Genomic DNA, 24311 nt, shown 5'->3' with positions numbered 1-24311 from the left:
AATTTTTGTTACGCAAAATTTAACACCCGTGACAAGAGCCATGAAGATGCTCCAAGTAGCCACAGATGCATTCTTTTTGTGCTGGCCATTGCTCTTAAAGGACAGTTTAATTTGTGTGAGATACTATTTCAGCTTGCTGTCTCTTTCATTCCTTGGGAAATGACTCTTTAGAGTCACCATTTTCTTAATATTTTAAAAACCTGTGCTACATATCTAAAGCCGTTTTTGTTTTTATTAGCACCACATATCACTGGATTATTATAGTGTGCACCGTCCTCTCAGCTGAGTCTCTCTTTGTAGCAGCATCGTCTTGGTGCAGATTTTCTGCTGCATGTGAGCCTTAATTAATGGTGGAAAAATTCTTTTTCAGAACAATTTCTGTCTATGCTCTTCCTCTTGACTGTTTTAAGATTTAACATTTGCTAAGTGCTATGTAATTTCATTGTGCTGTTTGTTTTAGAGCTAGAGAGCTTCTGCAGCATCACCTGGTCTGATCACCTTATTGTGTAGCCCAGTGAGGTTATCTGACACTAGCTAAACTCCTATTATTATTAACAGTTTGAGTATTGGGCTCAATGCAGTGAATTAGTTTGAAAATACATAATAATAATATTCTGTAGTGTAATGGACACACTAAATATTAGATGTTTAGCTAAACTCTTTATATACATTAGCTCTAATTCTGAAAAAGACCTGTCTAGGCATTATTAACCCCATTTTATCGAAGAAGAAACTGGAGCTCAGAGATAGTCATTTTGTTAGGACATTATAGGGCTTGTCTGCATGGATACAAACCTGTATTTCTTTGGCTTCACAATTTATACTTATCCCCTACACTATGCATGGTCTGGTCTTGTCTTACTCCAAAGTGATTGGGCTGAAAGACATTTTGCATAGCTGAAATTCATTGATTTGCACAACATTTTCCCCAATTAGATGCACAGCTAAATTTTTTACATAGAAAATATTCTTCCAGTGCAAATTCACAAAGCTTGGTTGTGTGTACAGTGAGTTTACAAAAGCTGTAGAGATACATGTTAGTATTCTTCGAAGGACACCCTAATATCATGTAAACGAACTTCCCTCCCTAAATAGAATTTCTGTTACACTTTTTTTTGGTGAGTGAGGAAAGGGATATGTGGAAAATATGACAAGATGAAGAGAAAAAGTACAGTATCACTGCATCCGAAATTGGAAAACAAATTGGGTGACATACTCTGTTTAACAGTGTCATGGTGGTTGGCATCCCTGGGTTGAAACCTAAAGCATGTCTGAGAGAGGGTAGGTAATATATCTTAAGTTCTTTTGTGAATCTCCCACCTCTGTTATGGTTTCTGTATTCCATGGCCTTCTGCCATGACTGATAGAGAATCAAGGCATTGCTTCTAATTAAAGTTAACATTTGTTCAAGCCGCGGCTGGTTAAAGACAATCTTAGGACTGGGACAGAATTGAGGCATGTTCAGAAAGGCTGCATAACCAGTGTGATCATTTAGGTAACATTCTCCCTGGGATAAGTTTAATCGTTCTAGTCATATGAGTTTGAAAAGTCCAATTGTACTTGTGCATGTTTAAATTTGTCACTGAAAAATCATTTTCTCTTTCTTTTTCTATTTATTCTAAACGGTCATATTTCTTTTAAGTATTCCCAGAGCTGTGTGTGATGCTGTGGGAAAGCTGATGGTATTTTTTAAATAAACAAATAGGACTAAAGAAATAGTTTATGAATAAGAAAGAGAACGGTTCTCCTTTTATCAGTTTGTTTTTCCCAGTTAGTATCATGTGAAAGGGAAAAGTTCTATCACAAAATATGAAAGTCTCACATAAGTAATATTGTTTAGTAACATTTCAGTGTTTATCCTGGGTTTGCACAGTGGTTACTGAGTCTCATCAGAGAGTAAGAGAAGAATGTAGACTTCCAAGTAGCTGAGTTGGAAAATATTACAGAATGTTTGGATATAAAGTTTTCCAGATCACTACTTCATGGGGCTTATTTTGCCTGTGGGAATAGTTTTTTGAATGAATGGAAGGAAAAGGCCTAATTCCTGTAAGAATTTTTGTGGAAAAGAAAATCAGAATTCTTTTCTAAATATATAACTTATGTTTTGAGCAGATGGAACAAACCTTTAGGTATCTTGCATTGAACACAAAGTGCATTGATATAGCAAAAATGTTTAATTATTTAACAAACTACTTATAGAGTTAGCAGAAATTAAACATTTATAACAAGTCATAGCTTAAAGTAAGTTAGTGGAGTTGCATAAATAGGTTTGCCAAAAAATTTTTCCTGCTTGCCTTTTCCAGGAAGGCAGGGTCAATGTCTTTTTTAAGTTAACTTTTGTGGCCCCACTGCCTAACACATAGTAAATGCTTATCGACTGAGTACATGAAAGAGCAAGACTTTGATGTCAGATGTGCTCTGTCTAGACTATATCCATATTGGTGATGACTTAATCATGGTTAATATTGGTTAGCTGTGGCTGCATAACAAGTTACCTCTAAGTGTAGCTTCTTCAAACAACAAATGTTCATTATATCACAGGTTTTGTGGGTCAGGAATCCAGGGGCAGCTAGGTGCTCTGGCTCATGATCTCCTACAAGGCAAAAAGTAAGGTATTGGCTGGTGCTGCAGTCATCTCAAAGCTGGACTCGTGGTGGAACTACTCCCAGGGTCATGCAAGTGCTCATAGTAGGATTCAGCTCTTTGCAGGTTGTTGGAAAAAGAGCCTCAGTTCCTTGATGGGAGTTACCCAGAGACTATTTTCCCATCTTTTGTTCCTTGTCATGCTGGCCTTCCCATAGGGCAGCTCACTACAAAGCAGCTCACTTCCATCAGAATGAGCAAGAGAGCAAGAGAGGGCAAGCAAGACAGAAGTCACAGTATTGTGTAACTTATTCTCAGAAGTGACACCTCATCACTTTTGTCATATTCTAGTCTTTAGAAGTGAATCACTAAGCTCCATACTCAAGGAGAGGAGATTACAAAAGGACAGGAATACCAGGAACCAAGGATCATTGACAGCCACTCTAGACACCGCCTACTAGAGTTGGAAAAGGAAACAGGCTGTGTACTGGGGGCACCTCCACAGGCAGAAGTGGTCATCCCTACTCCACAACATGGTTATCTTTTACATGCCTTGACTTTAGCTCACGTCACATTTATTATGTGTGTACGTATGTGTTCTCTTTTACATGATTGCAAGTTCTTCGATGACAGGGACTTTATTCTATTTATTTTTGTGTCTGAGGTATGTATGTTGTTTGGCACTTATGTATTTAAAAAATAGTAGAATTGCAAATTAGAAAAAAATTCATTCAGAGCTGGACTAGGTGGTGTTTGTTCTCTTTATTTGCCTTCTCCTGAAAGAAGAGCTGGAGATGAGGATTTGAGGGCAAGTAGGAGAGATATGGAAGGAAAGCTAATATAAAATTTCTGCAATGGGCACAGGGAATGCCACTCCGTGGGGACCTCCTGAGACACACATCAGAAGAAATCCACCCAGAATTTTCCATTTGAAGGACTCTTTACAGGAAAGTGGAGCATTTACCCACTGCCAGCTCCTGCCCCCATTGGTTAAAGGTGGTTCCAGAGGAACTAGTTCCTTTTCACTCTGGGCCTGGCAGGTCCCTGTGGTCTTGGAGAATGGTCTTGGCAGAAGTAGAAAAATGTCTGATAGATGTGTTTGAAATGAGACACTGTTAGCACTAGGTTGGTCTGAGTTCTCTGAGTCCCTGCTGCAGTCAAGGCTGGTATCAGACGGGGTCTGGGGGAACCCGTGGGAATGAGATGCAGGCTACCCATGCAAGGGGTACACTTGCAGAGGAGGCCTGATGCCTGATCACAGGTAGTCCTTGATGATCGGGGTGGAAAAGTGGGGGAGATTAAAGACCTGTTTGGCCTTTACTGAGAATTTAAATGAATAAACACTTTTTACAGTAGTTTCTGGAAGATTTGTGCTACTTTATTTTATTATTTCTACTTGAACAAAAGGAAGAGTGAGATATTGATCTCAGTTTTGAAGAGTTACTAATTGCCCTCACATGTGCCAGTCAATGTCAGTGCTATCTGGAGGAAAAGATTAGAAATTCCTGTCTGTTGTCTTTATCAGGAAGACACACACTGACTGACTGCCTTTCCGATTTTAAATCCGATTTTCTTTTTATCTGATTTTGAATCAAACACTGTACACTTACACAAAGACGGCCTTTATGCTTGTATTATTGCAGGAAGACCTTTTGATTGTGCTTTAAGTATTGACTTAGACAAGAGTTACAGCTCCACAGTGCTTGACCAGCTGTTAAATGTGGTCTTTTAAAAATTTGAAAAGTTCATAAAATACTGGAAAGCATAGAGAATGATATAACAAACACCTCTATACCTGACATCTAGAATTAAGAAATGTTTACATTTTGTCATTTCCCTTCAGGTAGTATTTTTAATGAAAGCAACTGAACATTATAACAAGAAAAAAAAAATGTCCTTAAAGCATAAGAAATATAACATGACTGAAAACTTCCTCCCAGTCCTGTATTTCCTTATCCACCCTTCCTCTCATGTTTATGGGTCTGTTAGAATTAGACTATTAATAGAGCAATAAGGTTTTGGTTTTAGTAGATATGTGCACGTCCTTTACAAAATATCACAGCACACTTGAGGTCACTAAATTAAAAAGCTGAGTTGATCAGTGGTTCGGTATGTATTATTATTGACGGATTATGACCAGCGAGAGGTCCTTTAGATAGTGGTTGAAAGCAGACTCTGTGGCCACTGTGCCTGGATCTGAATCCCAGCTCCACTCCTCAGGTGCGTTTTTAAAACTTTTTATACCTTTCTCACCTATAAATGAGGATAATAATAGAGTCCATTTCATAAAGCTATTATGAGGATTAAAGCAGTTTATACATGTAGCACAATGGAGCCTAGCACACAGTAAGTGCATATGTATCTGCTAACTATTTAAGAACTCATATTCACAAGAATATTTACTCTCCTCTAAGGACCTTGCAGTTTGATTGAGACAATAAAACATGCTACCCTGTTTTTTTTTTTGTTTTTGTTTTTGTTTTTTATTGTTACACAGGAAGAGCAGTTCACATTTAGAGAAGTGTTGTTCATAGCTGGAAGCGATAGAAAACCCCTTATTCTTCTAGGAATGTTTAGGATTAAGTATTCGTTCAAGGTTACTTATTAAAGAGTTAAAGACAAAAGTCCTGCAATATTTCTTTAAATATTCTGTTTCAGCTGCGTAAGATTAACACATTTTTTCTTGGCGAAGAACACCTTTTCCTTTTTTTTTTTTTTTTTTTTTTTTGCTGGAGTACTTTTTCGTCATCAGCCTTTCTTGTTTTTCCTCCCCAAACACTTCCGCTGCTTCTGTCTTTCTGTCATCTGCCCTCATTCCATTCTCCATGCTTCAGCACTTCCCTCCCACCACTTCCCCATCCTCTACCTTAAAAAAAAAAAAAAAAAAAAAAAAATCCTCGGTTCATCGATTGTTTAGCATGTTTCCTTCCTAGTCTGCATTCTCCTGGGTGTCTGTCTGGGACAATCAAAGCGGAAGTGAACTGACAGCATGGGAAAGTCACCGCGTCACTGTGGATGGACAGCGCTTTTACAATGTAGTCAGGATGTAGGACGGGTGGCTAACAAAGAGCAGTCCTGGGTCCGCTACTCGTTTGTTGTCGCCGCTCCGTTATTTTCAAAGAGGTTAGTTAGCCCAGGATTTGCCTTATAATTGGATAACTAGAGGTGCCTATTGTAGGCTTTTGTTACATGTGATTTTTTGATGTTAGGACAGGGAATCTGAGACATTGGTTGTCCCCACCAAACCTGGGACTCCTGAGTCTGGGCTCTATTGCTTTGTTCATTCACATATGTAGAAAATGCTCAAAATTCTCTCAAAGCCAGTTGCGTGGAGTTTATAACTAGAAGTGTGAAGTGGGTCAATGTTTGGGCTGCTGTAAATCAGCAATTACTGTGAGCCATCTCATAACTGCCTGGCTTGTGCTGAGTATAGTATATGTGTTATTTTCTCTCTCAACCCTACGGAGGTAGCTGCTATAATCCCCATTTTATTGATGCAAACATGCGTGGGTCATTTAGGTTTTTTCCGCTGTGATGGCATGCCTTCCCCACCTCTTGTGTGTACCCCACAGAGCAAAGCCTAGCAGTAACTACTGTGGAGAAGTCAAAATGCAATTTTTTACATTCTCCCAGTAAAAGTCCATTTTGAGTAAAGTGGAGAATGGAATTATAGCAAAGCAACCTGAACACGGGAACACTTTGTTCCTGTCTAAAAAGTTGATGTCCTCAAAGTGTCCAAGGGCCTTATTAAGGAGAGGGAGTGTCAGGATGACCTTTTATCCATTTATGCCACCCAAGAATTTATAGCGATTATACTGTTGGTAAAAGACATGATTGTCATTATTTTATAGGTTGGCAGTGTTGTATCAGGTGTTCAATGTTGTAGTAATGACCAAGGTGTGTATGAAAGCCCTTCATCTGTGTGATAAGCAACTGAAAGATGAGAGAGGTCAGTTAGTGGCATCCTGCCCCAATCTGCAAAGGCAGCCTGCATCCCCTTTCTGAGACGCCGGCCATTTTCCCCCATGCCTACTGGAAGAGATGAAACAAATTAAAAGAGCTTTGAGGAGACTAGTGCATCCCGCTGCTTAATTTTAACCCTAGCAAGTGTAATTATCAGAGCCATTTTACTTGCTGCCAATAATTTACTTTGGGTACAACTCGTGTGTGGAAAATTTTATTTTGCCTCCAGAAAACTGGTATACATTTAAATTCTCCTCCCTACCCTCAGATTTCCTTTTGGAAAACTAGTTCTCTTAATTTAGGTATCTTGTAATTTTTCTCATTAAAAAACGTGTGACATGTGATATCATTAGATTTTTTTTCTAAATTGAAGTGACTTAAGTGGGTTGACATATGTGCTGCAGTATAATTGTGCCGTGTTTTTAGAGCTCAAGTTAGTAATTACATTCATAAACTTATTGTCTATGGTAAAATATGTTAACTGGTCTCTGACATAAAATTCATTAATTTGAATCAATATGTAATGTTCTGAAATACTCTAACAAAGGATCATTGACTGATTGGTATAACATAGCATAATGTAGTCTAAGACCCAAACATTAGTCTTTGAACAGCAGTAAACATAAACATTTTCTAAATAGCACGTCAATATTGTGATTCCCAAAATCCACATATTATGAAGCCTGCAAGAAATTTGAACTATGACACAAGCTCAGTAATTGAATTTATTTGTTTGTAAAACTGGGTATCCTGAATGTTTTGATCTTTAGAATATTGAGCTAACTTTCAGAGAGGGTCTTGAATTTTAAATCTTCGAATGCATCAGATGTGGAAGCTGAAGTCCAGAAAGGATGGTATCAGGGAGGAGACTGGCCCTCAGTGCGGTCTTCTTTGCCCCCTAAACCTCAGAGAGTGCCAGAGCTCCCTTCTCCATGGGATTCCATGTAGAATGGCTTTTTAGCTTTCCTATAGGTTGAATACCTTTAAGAAATATATCAGGGTTGGGAAGTAAATTTGAATTCCAAGTAAGAGTTTCATCAGGAATCCAATCTCAGGATTTTCTTTTGACTTGAGACTGCAGACCTGCCAAAGTTACATTAATGTGAAACCTTGAAAGAAGAAAAAAATCCCCATTGTTAGATATGTGATGCTTCACAGATAATACCTAGTTTACCCATTCAGCATTTCTGGGAAGCAAAAGCCAAAGAAGAAAAGTAATATATAAATAATTCATTCAACTCAACAACAACAACAAAAAGTCCAATTACAGAATGGACAGAGGACCTAACAGAAGATGTACATACAAATGGCCAACAGAGATATGAAAGGATGCTCAACTTCACTAGCCATTAGGGAAATGCAAATCAAAACCACAATGAGATACCATCTCACACCTGTTAGAATAGCTGTAATCAACGGGACAAGTAATAAGTGTTGGAGAGGATGTAGAGAAAAAGGAACCCCTATACACTGCTGGTAGGAATGCAAATGAGTACAATCACAATGGAATACAGTATGGAGGTTCCTCAAAAATTAGGAATTGAATTACCATATGATCCAGCAATCCTTCTTCTAGGTATTTGCCCCCAAATCCTGAAAACATTTATCTGCAAAGTTATATGCACCCCAGTGTTCATAGCAGCATTATTCATGGTGGACAGGACATGGAAGCAACTGAAGTGTCCTACGATAGATGATTAGATAAAGAAGCTGTGGTACATACGTACAATGGAATATTACTCAGTACAGAGAAAGATAAAATACTGCCATGTGTGACATGGATCGATCTTGAGATAATCCTACTAAGTGAAATAAGTCAGAGAGAAAAAGTTGAAAACCATATGATTTCACTCATACGTGGGCTATAAAACTGAAAGAAAGAAACAAGCATGACAAATGAACAGAGACTCATGGACACGGACAGTGGATTCTTGGTTACCGGAGTAAAGGAGGGAGATGGGAGATCGATGTAGTGAAAGGGGTCAAATATTTAGTGACAGAAGGAAATCTAACTTTAGGTGGTGAACACGTAATGCAGTATATATACGACATACTGTTGAATTGTACGCTTGAAACATTTCATTTTAATGTCACTCCAGTAATTTTTAATAAAAAATGTCACCCTAATAATTTTTAATGAAAATAAAAGTACTGTGTGACTTCTCTGTTCAGATCGTTTGCTTCTCCTCTCATCAAACACACAGGTATGTCCACAGTGCTTCGGTGCTAATACATATATCATCTTCAAAACAGCAAGGGCAGTTTTAAGGTGGAAGAGCACATGCTGTTTTCAGAAACTGAGACTCAGCAGAGAAGAGAAAAAGGAAGTAGTCCCTATGGTCGCTGCTGTTAAGTTTTGCTCGGTGATCCCGGGATACTTTTCTTTTTGACCTCCACATCACTTTGTACTTTCCCCCATATCTCCCTCTCCTTCTCTTCCTCCCTTCCTGCCTCTCTGCCTCTTTACCCTCCTTCCTTTTTTCTTCCTCTCTCCTTCAACCTACCCCCTCATGGGACCTGCATCAAAGGGCTCCATGCCCTCTGGGGTTTGGTTGGGTTCTACCCATTGGAGGAGCAGGCGATTGATCGGAGGGAAGGAGGGAGAATAGGAAATACAGTGGCAGTCGTTGTTCTCTGTCTGCCCTCCTGTTGCTCTAGCACAGGTTAGCTGAATGCTCTTCCGAAAGCAAGGGCACATGTCAGGTGATCCTCCACACTCTATCTCAGGTTGTGGAGGCTGCTCCCTCTTTTTGCTTCTTCTGGCCTAGGGGTGGTGAAGGAGCCCTACTCATTTTATTCCTTTGTAAATACTAATTCCTTTATCAAATTTTTCTCCAACCACCCAGTCTTAGGGTACCTTCTATTTCCTGCAGGAACCCTTACTGAAGCACTGTATATGGATTAGCTGATGTGATTATGCATCATATATAAAAATTAGCTCCAGTTATTAGCTTGATAATTACTTAGCATCCACCAAATGCCAGGTAGGGAACAAATGAGACAAAGCTCCTGGTCTCGTGGAGCTTATAGAAAAAAAAAAAAGATAAAGACCTACCTATGCAATATGATGCCAGGTAGTAACAACTGTTATGAAGTGAAGGAGGACAAGGGGAAAGGGGGTGCCGAGGGGGTCCTCTTTTAGGGGAGGAAGATGCGAACGTCCCTGAATGGAATGAATAGGCACACTTCACAAAAATAAAGGAGTGTTTTCCAGTGAAGGGCGTCACAGGGCTCCTGAGCTGGGAATGTGCTTGACGAGCCCCAGGAGCAGCACAAAGACCAGCGTGGTCGGAGTGGGCTAAGGAAGGGAGTGGTAGGAATTCAGACAAGTAGCTAGGGCCAGGTTGCTCCATGCTTTACAGGCCGTGGAGGGACTTCATGTGAGTGGAAGTGGATGATAACGGAGGGTTTAAGGAAACTGACGTGATTTATGAGGGTGGCTTTGTCTGTCGTTGGGAGCAGAGACCCTTGGAGAGATGTGAGACTAGGGCTGGAGTCTAGACGAGTTGAATGGTGTTATGGGTTGCGTTGCATCTTTTTCAAAATGTGTCGAAGTCCTAATTCCTATAGTTCAGAATGTGAGCTTATTTGGAGCTAGGGTCTTTACAGAGATAATCAAGTTAAAAGGAAATTTTTAATTTCTCCATATTATAAGGACACCAGTTATATTGGATTAGGGCCCACCAACATAATTTGGACACAGAGACAGACACACAGGAAGGATGGTGTCAATAGATGTGGAGAGGACAGCCATCCAGAGGCCAAGGAGAAGGGGCTGGGGCAGATCCTCCCCTCACAGCTCTTAGAAGGGACCAGCCTTGCCAACACCTTGATTTTAGACTTCTGGCCTCCAGAACTGCGAGACAATAAGTTTCTGTTGTTTTTGCCACCCAGTTTGTGGTATTTTGTTATAGGAGCCCTAGCAAGCTACTACAGACAAATGGCTTAGATGAGGTTGATAATGGTAAAAGTAAGAAAGGTTGAATTTGAAAGACATGCCATAATTTATTTTATAATTCTTATTTAATTGCATAATTAAAATCAGTAGTAATGGATTAGAGAAAGATGGGTGGCGTGTCATTTGGCCCATGGGAACCGAGATTAAGAAAGAGACAGCCAAGATGACTCCTAGGGCATTGACTAGAGCAACTAGATGAATGGTGGCACCTTTTTCTGGAGGTGAGGAACACGGAAGAGGGAAGATTTGAGGGGCAAGGTCAAGAATGGGGTCATGAACATGTTACATTTGAGGTTTCTGGTTGAAATCTTAGAACAGGCAGTTGGAGTTGATGGGGAGCTGTTATGGCAGAGTGAGAAATGCCAGCTTATAGGGACCATAACCACTCCCTCCCCTCAAAAAACTGCGAAGCCTGGGCTGCTCAGTGACATCGTCTGCAAGGAGGTGTGTAGACAACACTGATTGTACACAGATGTCTCTAGTCAGTGCACAGATATTTATGCAGCATTTAATATATTTATCTTAATATGTATTAGAAAAAATGTAACTTGCACATCAAAGCCATGACTTCTAGATGTTATTACTTAGGCCATCATTAAAACTGGAAGTGTTTAAGGTTTTTAAAAATGGAGAAATATATTTGAATAAAGCAATTAGGAAAAGAATAGTATACATAGTAAATATAATAGTACACAGAGTATGTGGATGTGGGAAAAAAATTAATAAGTAAATGACTAAAGTTCGGGACACAACCTGAAGCATTCGTAAGGAGTTGCTAGGCGATTCTTGTCTCATCACAGTTTTGTTTGTTTTCATTACAATTTAAGAACCATTCTCTTGATGTGGCTTTTATTTGCAGGTACAATCATTTGTTTAGTAGGTAGAGACGGATGTTTATTTAAACAGGAGCTAGACTAGATCAGAAAATAGAGTGCTTGCAGGTAGTATTGGCAAGTGTTGTTTCATGATGTAAAATATGTTTCTTACTGAATATTACAGGGAGAGAAGTTAGAAAGCCACTGTCTTAGTATTTGCTTTCAGAGATGGGAGCGTATTTCTTTCCCACCATGATTTCTGTGGCTTTCCTCCTGAGCCAAGTTATAAAACTTGAGTTTGAAAGGAGACACGAAAAAATGATGTACTTTCATCTTTACAAGGTTATTAATTATGGAGGTTTCATAAATTATTGTGTGATTATTTCCATGAATTTTAGATGCCAATGACATCATCATCGAAAATGTGCTCTAGCTTCTAAATGGCATATTTCTTCCATATTCATTTAGATTTTTGATTCTCTTTTGATATGCATGGCAATTGTTAAATATCCACAGCTAGTGAATTCTTTCAATCAACTTATTTTCATGGAGTCTTTTGACTTTGCGTGGTCCTAGACTGCTTTACTGATGTGCAGGGAAGGCATGGGGGCGAGTGAGGGAGCTTTACTGAAGCCTGTTTGCGAGAGCTCCATTGTATTTTACTATATAGCAAGAGCTTCAGTTGGGGGTGAAATATATTTATCACAGACAAAAGGGTGTCTCAGAGTTGGATGAAAAAATGTGTTCTTATCTGAGAATGCATGTGATTCTTTTTAGAATTAAAACTTTTGAAGAACTTCTAAGAAGTATAGGAGTCCTCAAGAAAGTTGTGTGATGTTCTTCTTTTTTTTTTTTCCTTAAAATCTCTAGGCCGGAAATGTCTAATGAAAGATTTAAAAAAAAAATAATGGGGCTAATGCCAAAATTATAGATATACTTAGTTTTAAATTTTTCTTGTGGCTCTGATTTTGATGTAGAGTAATTTACACATGATTTAAAGAATTAGGCTTTTAAATTATCTGATATCAGCCAGTAAATTCATTGTGTACACCCATTATTTCACACCTGATATATTGTTTTCCACAGAGCATTCTTGTAAATATGTTTATGTGATGCAAATTAGGCTAAAGTACTATGCTATCAGCTCTGTAATGTTTAGGGAGCAATAATTTTTTAAAAAGTATGATCTGCAGTGTTAAGGGGTGTTTATAATTTCTAAAGTGACTTAACAGGAGAGGGCTTGATGAAAGCATTTAGCATGGAGATGAAATATGTCTCATTAACTTTCCAGATTATGCACATGTCAACACTTCTTTTGTCATCTTTTAATAGTTTATTTACATAACTGAGGGCTGCTACTTTTATTAATGGTGGTTATCACAGCAAAATGATTTGGTTAAATTGGCCTAAGCAATATAATCTGCTTGTTTCCACAAAAGTAATGGTGAGAAATCTAACAACCCCCTTTCTCCTACCTCTTCCCCTTGCAATAAAGGGGTCTTATTTGCATAGGTAAATAATCCATTTAGTTGAGAGCTCTGTGGGGCCCACCCAGGTCCAATCTGTTATTTTGTTGATGTAGATGGCATTAACCAAGAGGTAGCTGGTACCATGAGACTGATGTCTCAGTCTGGAATGATAGATATAAGAATTTAAAGGCTGTCTATTAGGAAGAGAAATGGATTCTTGGGACTAAGAATTTGGGAGAAGAAAACGAAGCCACAAATTTTGTCTTTAATGTTAGCCTAAGTGATAGAATTTAATTTTTCTTTTTGAACAGGGTTTGTTATATAGGGACATTGGTTGCTTTTTTAAAAACATAAAGTATTTCATAATTGAATTAATAGAGTTGACTATGCTCAAAATGTGTTGTTTGTACCTTTCCTAAATGAGTTAGGGAATCTGGCCAGTAAGAAAACTGGAAAAGGAGAAGACGCAGCTTTTAATAAATTAAGGTCTCTCTAAAGTGAAGAAGCAGATGTGTCTAGTTTCTAAATAAATAAATTATTCTCTAAGTTTTCTGTCTAGAACCTAGCTATGTGTACCCTTCCACAAAACGCCAGTAGCATCAAACTAACTACAGAATATGTGAGCAACTGACTACCAACAATGTTTTTTTTTTCAACGGTAGACTATCAGGTGACTATTTTACTGAAAATAGTTTAAGATATGAGTCATAGGGAGAAAAACTTGCTGTGAGCTATTCACAGTTCCTTTACTTTACTCCATATGCAATACATTAAAAGGACATTAATCCTCCAGGCTGTTCTTTGGTTTCTATTAAGATGTATTACTAGAATCTGTGTACATACGTTGATTATTTCCTAGACCTATTTGTTCATCAGAAACAAATTATTACAGATCCATTGTACTTGATAATAAATGACATAAAATGGAGACTAGGGTTTAAAAACCCACCTACTCCCTTCATCCCCCTTGAAGGATGTGCTTGCTCTGTTTAAACCAGCCTTCTGCAAACTGGGGTTGAAGATTCAGATTTTAGGTTTAATATCAACATCTGTCCCCTGCTAAGTTCATGGTGCAATTAGCTAATTAGAAAAAAATAACATTTTCACCTTGGAGTCAGAAGAAGAGCAATAAACCACAGGCCCAGGATTTAGTTAATTTGCATGTTGAGTGTAATTGTGTTTTTAACACTGAGATTAATTATTTTTCTGAAGAACGAGAGCCTGGGATTGTGCACTGGAACTCTTAAATGGTTTGTAACCATTCCAGAGTGACTTTAATAAGGGCTGATGGTCCTCTAGATATGTTATATTTGATAACTTTTTTTAGGGAGGAAAAAAGCATTAAAACCACTTCCTGATAAACCATTAAATTTAAAGGAGAATTTTCCAATCAACCAAATAATTTGTGATTTAAAACAAAGCTATTTTTCATGTAACAATGACTGATTATATTAAATGGGAAGTCATACTCAGTTTTTTGTTTGTTTTTGTTTTGCCAAGTATTCAGTGAATTAATGAGCATCATTTTTGCTGTTAAAGCTATGGTACATTTTCTAGGTCAACTGAGTTTTAAGACTCTTTCCTTGCATTTTTTTTCCAGAAGAGACTAGGGAAAGAATGCATGTTGGCAGGGCAGTTACTAGGAAAAATATAATCCTGACCTGCAATCTGCTGCTTATGACATTTCCTTTTTGAAAGGTAAGCATTATATTTTGGACACTGAAGCAGTGATTGTTGGCAATTCAAGTAGGTATGATTGATCCATGTCTTCAAAGTAATAGAACTGTTATTCTTAATAGAAAAGAATTCTTAAGTATTGTAATATAGATATTGCATTTTTACCTAAGTAGAAGGTCTTTTCACTCTCCCCTGTCAACACATAGCCTAACAAACGCTGACACTCATCCGAGGGCCTCCCCCCCCCCCCGCACCCCCCCCCCCCCCCCACCCCGCTGTGTTGTCTCCTACTTGGACAGGGGACTTTAAGCCCCAGGGGATTTCTGAGACTTCTCTTTGTTGCTTTCATCTTCCTATCCCTACAGTCTGTGTTCACTGTAGGTACTGCTTGCTTCTTAGTTCTTGTTTATTGTTGTTCAACTTTGAAAGATGGAGAAGTGAAATACTGTATACCACTTATGGAGACCCCTATTCCAAATGTCCCCTTTAAAAATAGTTGTGTGTGTGTGTGTGTGTGTGTGTGTATGTGTGTGTGTGTGGCATGGAATGAGTCATGAGGAGGTATTTAGTCTTTCTATGTGGTCCATTTGTCATGTCTGTGTGTGCGTATGTATGTAAGATATAAGATATGACACACACACAAGAGCATCAATAAGGTTGGACCACCCTTTTACATAGTTTAAGTTATAAACGTAATGTTAAATCTCTGTTTTAGCCAATAAAATTTAATCTCAATTAGAGGCAGAGTTTTTGGTGGCTGCCAGACACCAGGAATTCTGCCAAGATGATGGAGATAGAAACTTCCAAGGCAGGAGATTTTTTTAATGCTTTTGAGGAAGGCTGTGATTTCCTTATCATTTTTGTGATATTCAAATGGGTGACGAGTTTAACTTTAAGAATGCCCCTTATTGACTTTTATTCTAGGAAGATGGACTTCATGTTTCAGTTTTCCCTTAGTATCTTTGAAATATAATTAGAGACAATATAAGATAATAGGAAAATGAAGATTTGATGGGAAATATCTTAGTACCTGGCTGTGTTCGTGACTTTATTACACATGTGCACACACGAGGCTGTTTTTTAACAAACGACTGCACGTGGCATGTGCTTTTGTGGGGGAAAACCTGTCATGTGCTTTTATTATTAGATTTTAGTTCGACAAAGTACAGTGCCGTTAAACACTGTCCCTCTCCCTTTTCTGACCATTTCTCCATCATCCCACACCCCACCTACTCCCTTCCCACTTCTCGTTCATTCCCATCTTCCATTCACTGTCAGGAAGGGCAGCCTCCGAAGAGCCATTTCAACTCAGCCCGACATCGCCAGAGACTAGTGGACCCAGCAGCTTCAAAAGTGAGTGTGTCTGTCGCCCTGGGCGGCAGGTGTGCATGGATGGCCATGCAGTCCCTCTGTGAAAGTGGAGATGTGGGGTTATATTTATGTTGGTGAATTTGAAGCCCTCTAAGGAGGTCTTGTACACATTGGTGTACAAGACCATGTACACCAATGGAGTTCTGGTAAATGTTTAATGACCAGCCCTGAAAACAAACAAAACCCTGATAGGGGTAGCAGTTGATGGTTTATGTGTTGTAAATACTCCACCATGACCAAGTTCAAGTAGCACTGTGACAAAACTGAACTGGGAAGAAATGCCCGGTACAGCACTATTATATAAAATTTCCAACATACAGATACAATTAAACTCTAGTAAAATGTAGCAAAATAATTAAAAAACGAATCAGTTTTGAGTGCTTATTATCTTTGTTTTTGAGGCAGTGTATTTAATTGTTAATTTAGATATTTTTAATTGACAATAGTGGCTGTGTTTAATAACCAGCTTGTAAAATACCACAAAATTTACTGAGCTGGTGTGGGTCAGCCGCAATATAACAGTTATATGTGTTACATATTTGTTATATATTTGTCGAGACTAATCTTGATCAGTTTGGTCATGTCCAGCTCTTATGTTCTGTTTGATGAGTAGCATTTGCAGTAGAAGAGTGGCTGAGGTTTTGAGCAAGAATTTGCTAATCTCACACAACTCAAATTAAGTCACAGGCCAGTTCTGCTGCCTACACTTTTATAGAACAAACATTTATTAGCAAACAGGCATAAAGCATTCCTGCAGCCTGTCCTATAAACTCATTGAGCCCCTGCTCTATGGCCTTTTAAGTTCTCCAGCCAAGCCTTTTAGGAAAGTTTCACTCAAGGTCGACAACCTAACAACTTTCCAGAGGCAGGATTCTCTCACCTTTGTAGTGAGTGCCTCATGCAACAACACTCCTCTGGGCCAGCTGCTGGACATAATAAGGCCATTGAGTAGTTGGTCCTTGGGTGCCAGTTCAAAGGTACGTACGTTAAAGGCCTCCTGAAATTCTTAGGCCCTTGTTCATGCAAGGGTGGAGAATAAATATCTTTAAAATGATTTTGCTAATTCATTTACCTTAAATACCACTAGTTTAAACAATGAAAGCCTGTTTTTTAATATCTACTATACTGTTAAACTATAGAATTTGATTTCAGCAATGAAAACCCATTTCAGTATGCCAATTAACAAAATCTCTGGTGTTGACTAATATGTAGATACCTCTGATACAATGCTAGTTGACCACTTATAGGATATAATTTTAACCAGTTGAACCTTCAACATCTCAGGAGTTAGGGGCACCAACGCCCCTGCATAGTCAAAAATCCATGTATAATTTTTGACTCTCCCAAAACTTAACTACTAATAGTGTACTGTTAACTGGATGCCTTACCAATAACATAATTAACATATTTTGTATGTTATAGGTATTATGTACAACATTCTTATAATCAAGTAAGCTAGAGAAAAGAAGATGTTATTAAGATCATAAGGAAGAGAAAATACATTTACAGTATTTACTGGGGAAAAAAAATCCGCCTGTAAGGGGACCCACACAGTTTAAACCTGAGTTATTCCAGGGTCAGCTGCATTACGTTACCTGTGCTAAAGTATTTGAAAATGGACTCCAGACATCATAGCCCTTTGTAACATTTCTAAAGGGCCTTTGGTGTCCCTGTCTTCAAGCTCTACACAAATCACTTTGGCTCAGGACGCTTGCGATGAAGTCATGGAACTTCTGTTGGTATGTGAGGGGGAAAAAAGGAACCGCTTTCGAATAAATGAGATAGTTTTGTCATGTAAGACATGAATTTTGCTAAAGTAGAGCTCAGCTCAGAGTATAGCAGGTCCTTCTCGGGTCCCGCCTAATGAGGCACTGAAACATCCTGTGATTAAGCACGTCCGCTGTTACACCCAGCATGTACCTTTTGGTCACTGGTGTTTTAAGGACTTATCTCAGTATATGCCTTTGTTTCTCCATTTTCTTTTTTTCTGTATTCATTTCATTCTGTTTTGGCACTTTCAGAAATACTGTGCCCCTCATGCAAAGCATTATATATTGCACTGTAAATTAGCTAGTTTTCTTGTGTTGGTGGTGAGAGTCTTTTTGTTGTTTTATTTTGTTTTGACTGAGAATCATGGCTTTTTTTTCTAGACAAAAACTCTATGAGGAACTCATTAAACTGCTATAAAGATGTCTGGTGCCTTAATGCACTGTGTAAATAGGTTCAGTCCTGTTACCAAATAGATTTCAAAGGTCAGATCCTTTGCTCCCCAAAATACTGCAGTAGTAGAAATTTGAGAAGGACCTAAAAATCTCTTCTAACTTTAAGAAGTGATGGGGGAAGCCACTGTTTGCTGTGTGAATATATTACTTGGATAGCAAAGAACAAATGGAAATGTGTCTCTGAGTAGCCAGTGACCTTTCATTATAGGCACATTGGTTTAGAATCTCAACTGTGTTATTTTCAACTCAATAACCTGAATTGTAGTAAAGAACTCTTACAAATTACAGGTGCCCATGTTCTGGGGGTCTGTAATAATTTCTGGTAAACCAGCTGCCAAATCTTTTGAGAACATTGATTTTGTTGTGAGTCATCATTGTATAATCTTGAAAGAACTGTGAGCAAATAGACATGTTTAGTTCTTTAGTAGCCATATGGAGTGGTGGAAAAAATACAGTAAACTGTGCTGTACATTGGGCTTTGTCATAAATATGCTCTGTGTCCTTGGGGGGCCATGTAACACTGAGCCCTCATTGCTCTCGGTTTTCTCATTAGTAAAATAAAGATATGAAATGTGCTCTTAATCAAATGATGGAATGATTTTTCTTTTCCATCTAGGCTATTTATAACTAGATCCTTTACCATTTAGTCTGAGATTTTTGAATGGCATTTCTCAATTCTAAAATCCCTCTACAAATGGCATCATTTCTCATTACTCGCCGACCATTATTATTAGACAGTCTTCTATCAGTGTCTTCAGTGGAAGTTAATTTTTAAAATAGAATTACTTTAAAACTGTGGGGAAAATTTAGATCAGAAATAAGGAGCTTGTTTTCTACTCAAGGGGTTGGCTTTTTACACTTTTTTAGCCTGAATTTTTTTTCTAGTCTTAGAAAGCCTTTTGTGCTTTGAGTATAGGAAAACAAGCTTTTAAAACTTTTATTTGAATAAGAGTAAAGGGTTAGGAGAAAATCAAAGGTATGTAATGTACCTGTAATTGGCTAAACTTGTCCACTGGGAATTTTTAAAGTGTCAGTCACTTTGAAAATATGCTCACCTACCTATTCTCCACTATGAACGCTGCAAAACAGCAAATGAACAAAGAATGAAGCAAAACAGGCAATAGGAATAACAATTCAAAGACCACAGAGCAGTTATATGTGGAGCTAGTAAAGGCCTCTGTTAAATAAAAATCAATTTGATAGGAGAGCATCGGAGACACAATCTGGGAGACAAGAAGTGGACAGAAAAGAACACAAGAGTGCAAAAGATTAGTTTCCAAATCTCCTGGCATTTTAGCAAAAAAAGGATGATGAAGATTTATTCTAAATTAGCAGTTATTTTCCACTGGAAGCTTTGCCGATCCAGAATAAATGGATTGGTAAAAAATTGTATTGAAATTTTGAGTGTGTGAGAGTAAATAGTGGTAGGCAGAGCATCTAATAAATTTCAAAACCAGAAAGTGCTAGAACAGTCTACCCTCTTTTAAAAAAACAAACCAAACTGCCCAAACGGACAGGTACTCTACTGCCAAAAAACTGAAAATAATTCTCAGATACATTGTTTCAATGTGCTCTAGGGCTTGAAATCCTTTATACTAATTCTTAGCGATTTCTCTACCTTTTTCAAATGAGAACAAGGTTTATAAAACCCAAGCTCCTCTGCTGGGAATATAACCCCAGAGCTTTCTCAGGGCAGATGGCCTTCTTTCTCGCTACTATAAACCTTTTAGAATTGATCCTTTTTTTATTTTTACCTATCTGAAGAGTAAATGTCCTTGAGACCTTAGAAACCCACTGTTTAGAGGGGAAAAGGAGCTACACTGACCAGAGTTCATACTTGCAAAGATGATGTAGAATAAAGGCAATGGAAACCATGGTATTGTGTTTATGTCTGTAACAGCGAAAGAAAATAGGTTGATTTTTAAGCACTAAGGGGACAGACTTTAAAATAACTACATTTTTGAGCCTTATTATGCAGCGAGTTTCTGGATGGTAATTAACACCTTCTTAGTCCCAGGAATCTCAAGTGTTAAAGAATAATTTCTTCTTTTTTGGAGGATGCAATACTTGTTACTATATTTAAGGATGTAGAAAGATGGGGAAGGGATTGGAAAGACTGGTTGCCATAATTATTCTGGGAGTATTTTAGTCATTTAAATGTTGTACTATGTAAACTTTTTTTACAAAGGCTTTCGGGGTGATTCATTTCTAATAGAAAAATTTGAAGCTACATATAGTTTTTGTTTGTATTTACTTCAGTCATCTATAAATTCCTTTTGGTCCCAGCTTAAATGGGTATGAGTCTCATATGTGAAACTTACTGTGACTTTGGGCTAGTTACTTAATCCCCATGAAGAAGGCTCAGTTTCCTGATCTGAAAAATGGAGAATGAAATTATATCCATCTCATAAGGTTGTTTTGAGGAGGAAATGAGATTAATGCATGAAAAAATTTTAATACACAGGCAGTTAATGAGTATCAGACGCATTGTAACTCTCCTTTAAATTGTGATTATTCTTATCATAGTTATTAGGTATTATTATTCATCTTTTCAGGATTTTTTTCCTACATTTTTATTTCCAAGTAAGGGGTTAGGACCAGGTGACCTTTGAGGGAGGTCACCATCAAAAGTCCGTAGAGTTCTACTTATATTTGAATGTCTTACATGCACTTAGCAGTGTGTCACACATGGAGGAATGTAACTTGTGGGATTTGGTTCTTACTTCCAAGAATATAATATAATTAGCAAAGAAATAAAACAACGGCAATAATAAATTTTATGATTACAATATCAGTATGCTGTTGATTTTGAAGATGTTGATTTCGAACTGAGGGAGATCTATGAGCAGCAGTTAGAAAAGGCTTCCTGGAGCTGCTGGGTTTTCATCTGCACCTTGACAGAAGGATAAGACTTTTTCAAAAGCACGAGTGTAAGCATGAACATTAATTACATGAATGCACATAGTGAAGTCATCTGCCAGACTGGAACGGAGGGAGTGTGACTGGTGGTGGACGTGGAAGGTATGCTTATGTCATGTCCACCCACCCCACCATTGTGGAATGTGTGTGGGTTTTGAGATCACATAGACCTATTTTCAAATTCTGTGTCCTAGGTCTAAGGCCAAGGGAAAGCCTCTTGTTTCCTTACCAATTCAGTGGGCAAATAACACTAGCTACCTCATTAAGGATGTTGTTATAATTAAATGGTCGGGTGCAGCCATCCCACAGAGAAGTGGCTATTTTGAGAATAAAATGGCAGTACTTAGTTAAATTAGACACAGTCTGCCCTGTCCCCCAGCAATCTCAGTATAAAAGTAGTGGCCTCTCTTTGAGGCCACAGATACTACTTGAAGCATTGTTGTCCCAGAAAGTATAGAGGTGCTGTAGGTGTAGACCATTGAGAAAGTGATAGAGAAGACAGGGTGGATTCCGTCGTGTAACACCCAGCAGTTAGAAACAATAGACTGAAGGGACACACAGCAATGAGGACGGAGCCTAAAACACATTACTCTGCAAAAACAAGTAAAAGAAACGAATACTCTAGTACCACACTTTTAATGTCAATTAAAAAACACATGCACACCATACAATTTACATATTTTAAAAGCTCATACAAATAACTGAATATCCATCAGGCACATTAGAACAGTTGCTTGGATGCAGGGAAGGGGTGTGTGTGGGGTCAGAAGTTGAAAGTAGGTATACAAGTGAATAAAGTGCTTAGTGACAATAATGTGCTCTGGACTGAAGAATATGATTAACCCCACCCTCTCTTCTTTACTTGAATTTCTACACACAAAAATAGATAAGCCAAGAAATAGGATTACCAGGGAGACTTAAACGTTCTAGAAGTAGAAAGAGCCATGTGTGAGGGAAATATTGCCACTTCGAATCATGGAACAGCTAACACTCATGCAGTCCTGACACATGGCCCACAACATTCCAGGTGCTTTGCACACAGGGCTAACTTCGCTACTCCTGACAGCATCCTTAGGAAGGCGGTATTATTATCACCATTTTACAGATGAGGAAACTGAGGCACAGTGAAGTTAAATCATTTACACAAGGCCACCAATCTAGTGAAATAGAAGCCAGTGTTCAGGCCCAGTTGGTGGGGCTCTTGGATCCCTGTTTTTAACCATCACGCCTTGCTGCCTACGCTAGGCATAACTGAGGTGGTGAGAGAGGAACAGATATTTTTCACACACTGTGACACATGCCTGGCATTATAACTGTTTTCTTTTTGTGAAGGCTGACAAGTTTGTTGTACTTGTTTGTGCATGTATTTAAATTGAAATACACTATAAATTCACAAGTGTACAGCTTGATGAATTTCCACAAACTAATAATCGTGTGTAACCAGCAACCAGATCGAGAAACAACACAATGGGCAACGCTGAAAAACAAAAACTTCTGCCATTTTTATTGAGCACTAAGTTATGATGCTAGAAAGCAACATCATGAAAAACTTTTGCCATTAAAAACGAAAACAATAGAAATGTCAAACATTCCAAAAATTGCTACAGATATTAGATATTTCTAAGGTGTAGGAAAAAAACCCCTCTACCTTTCATTGATTTTACTGTAATTAGTTGCTTCTGTTATGACTAGCAGAGGGACACAGACAACTCATGAAGGAAAGCAGCAAAGTCTTTCAATAAATTTAAGGCAACCTCCTGTTATCAAAGGATTGAGCTTCAGGCATTTGTTAGAAACAAATATATAAATATATGAACAGCTTTCTTATGGTTTTAGATCATAAGACCTTGCAATGGGCAGATGAATGATTTTTTCATCTCTCTCTAGTCATTCTTCAATTCTGCTGAACAGCTGTCTTTGATGTTTAATCTCAACTTCTACGGGCCACATGTGCCAGGTTGCAGAACATCACACTGAAAGCGTCATTTTCCCCCACATTCGAAATGATCAGTTTCCTTTCTTCACGTCCAAGAGGAGTCTCATGTTGCATGCTTGGGCTACACTTCTAATGTGATCTGTCTACCTGGCAAACGTTTGCACAATAATTTAATGCCTTTAGTGGCCCAGCACAGAGAAGTTACATAACTTGCACAAGGTCACAGAGCTAGTAAAAGGAGAAGCTAGGATTCAGACCCAGTTGGTCTCTGTTCTGAGCCACAATGCCATGCTCTTTGCCGCCACCATCTTAGCAAGGGATCAGCCAATTTCCCAGGGATGCCCTGTACTGGGCAGGATGTCTCAGGGTTCAAAAGGAAGGCAGCTGCTATACCCTAGGTGATACTGTTTTTGTTTCAAGTGCCAGAAACATCTGTTGGCCTAGACACTGCTCTTGTACCACCTGACTCTATAGTACTGTGGATGTAGGTAAGGCTGCAAAGCTGTCTGAAAAGTGTTTATTCTCCTCATTGCTCCTGCCTGTGTCTATCCTAGGTTGCGAGGCTTATTATCTCCTTTGGCTTTAGCAATTCCAGACTCCTAACAATTCAATCAAAAAATGGACAGAGACCACCACAATTTTTTAGCCTACCATCTCCCTACTCAGACATATGCAAGTAATTCTAAGGAAAGTCGGTTCTACTTATTTCCCATGATGATATTTATAAGGTATGATATAAACACAGTACTAAAGCACTCAAAATTAAGGGCCAGAACATATATTTTGGTAGCCAGTTCACACACAAACAAGTGGATGCTAGAGCAAACTAAGCCTGAAGCATCGCTGTAGGCAAGAATGACCAAACTGAAGCTGTCCTATTTAGGGCACGTCATGAGAAGGCAGATTCTTTGGAAAAGACCATAATGGTGGGGAAAATGGAAACCAGCAGGAAAAGAGGAAGACCAAGTATGAGATTGATTGACTATTAAAAGGGCTATAGGCACGAGTCTACAGTTGTCGAATAGGGCCGCTGAGGACAGGACATTGTGGATAACACTCATTCATAAGGTTATCAGGAGTTGAAACAGACTCAACAGCATGTAACAATAATAAGTATACGCTGAACATCCATTTGGTAGCTGGGCACTATGAGATTTAGTGCTGAGACTTGAAGGTGAGTGGCTAGCTGCCTTTTGAAGAATCATTCCCTAATCTCTTTTAAAACATCTTTTTATTCAAGTATAACATATATAGAGAGAGAGAGGGAGAGAGAAAAGTGGTGGAGATATTTTAAGTTTGATATTGTCCCACAGATCTTAGACACTAATTTTTTTTCTCTAAGAGTAACACTTATCCAAAAAATGCAGATATCAATGAATTTTCACACACTAACAATAC

The 24311-nt window shown here is 38.4% G+C and overlaps 1 protein-coding gene across 10 annotated transcripts in view; it reads left to right on the top strand.

The window, feature by feature from the left end:
• MAST4 (microtubule associated serine/threonine kinase family member 4) overlaps nt 1–24311 on the top strand; it is a 509369-nt gene that overhangs the window by 221970 nt on the left and 263088 nt on the right. For 6 of the 10 annotated variants that reach the window (XM_016158120.2, XM_016158119.2, XM_016158118.2 and 3 more), the window contains exon 4: nt 15744–15818. The exons of the other annotated variants lie outside the window; for them this stretch is intronic. In XM_016158120.2, coding sequence (XP_016013606.2) covers nt 15744–15818 — 75 coding nt within the window. The remainder of the gene's footprint in view (nt 1–15743; nt 15819–24311) is intronic. 10 annotated transcript variants of the gene reach the window in all.

Source organism: Rousettus aegyptiacus, unplaced genomic scaffold, assembly GCF_014176215.1.
Source record: "Rousettus aegyptiacus isolate mRouAeg1 unplaced genomic scaffold, mRouAeg1.p scaffold_m13_p_8, whole genome shotgun sequence".
In the NCBI taxonomy this organism is placed as follows: domain Eukaryota; kingdom Metazoa; phylum Chordata; class Mammalia; order Chiroptera; family Pteropodidae; genus Rousettus; species Rousettus aegyptiacus.
The sequence above is the reverse complement of the archived record's forward strand: the minus strand, read 5'-3'. Positions and strand labels throughout refer to the sequence as shown.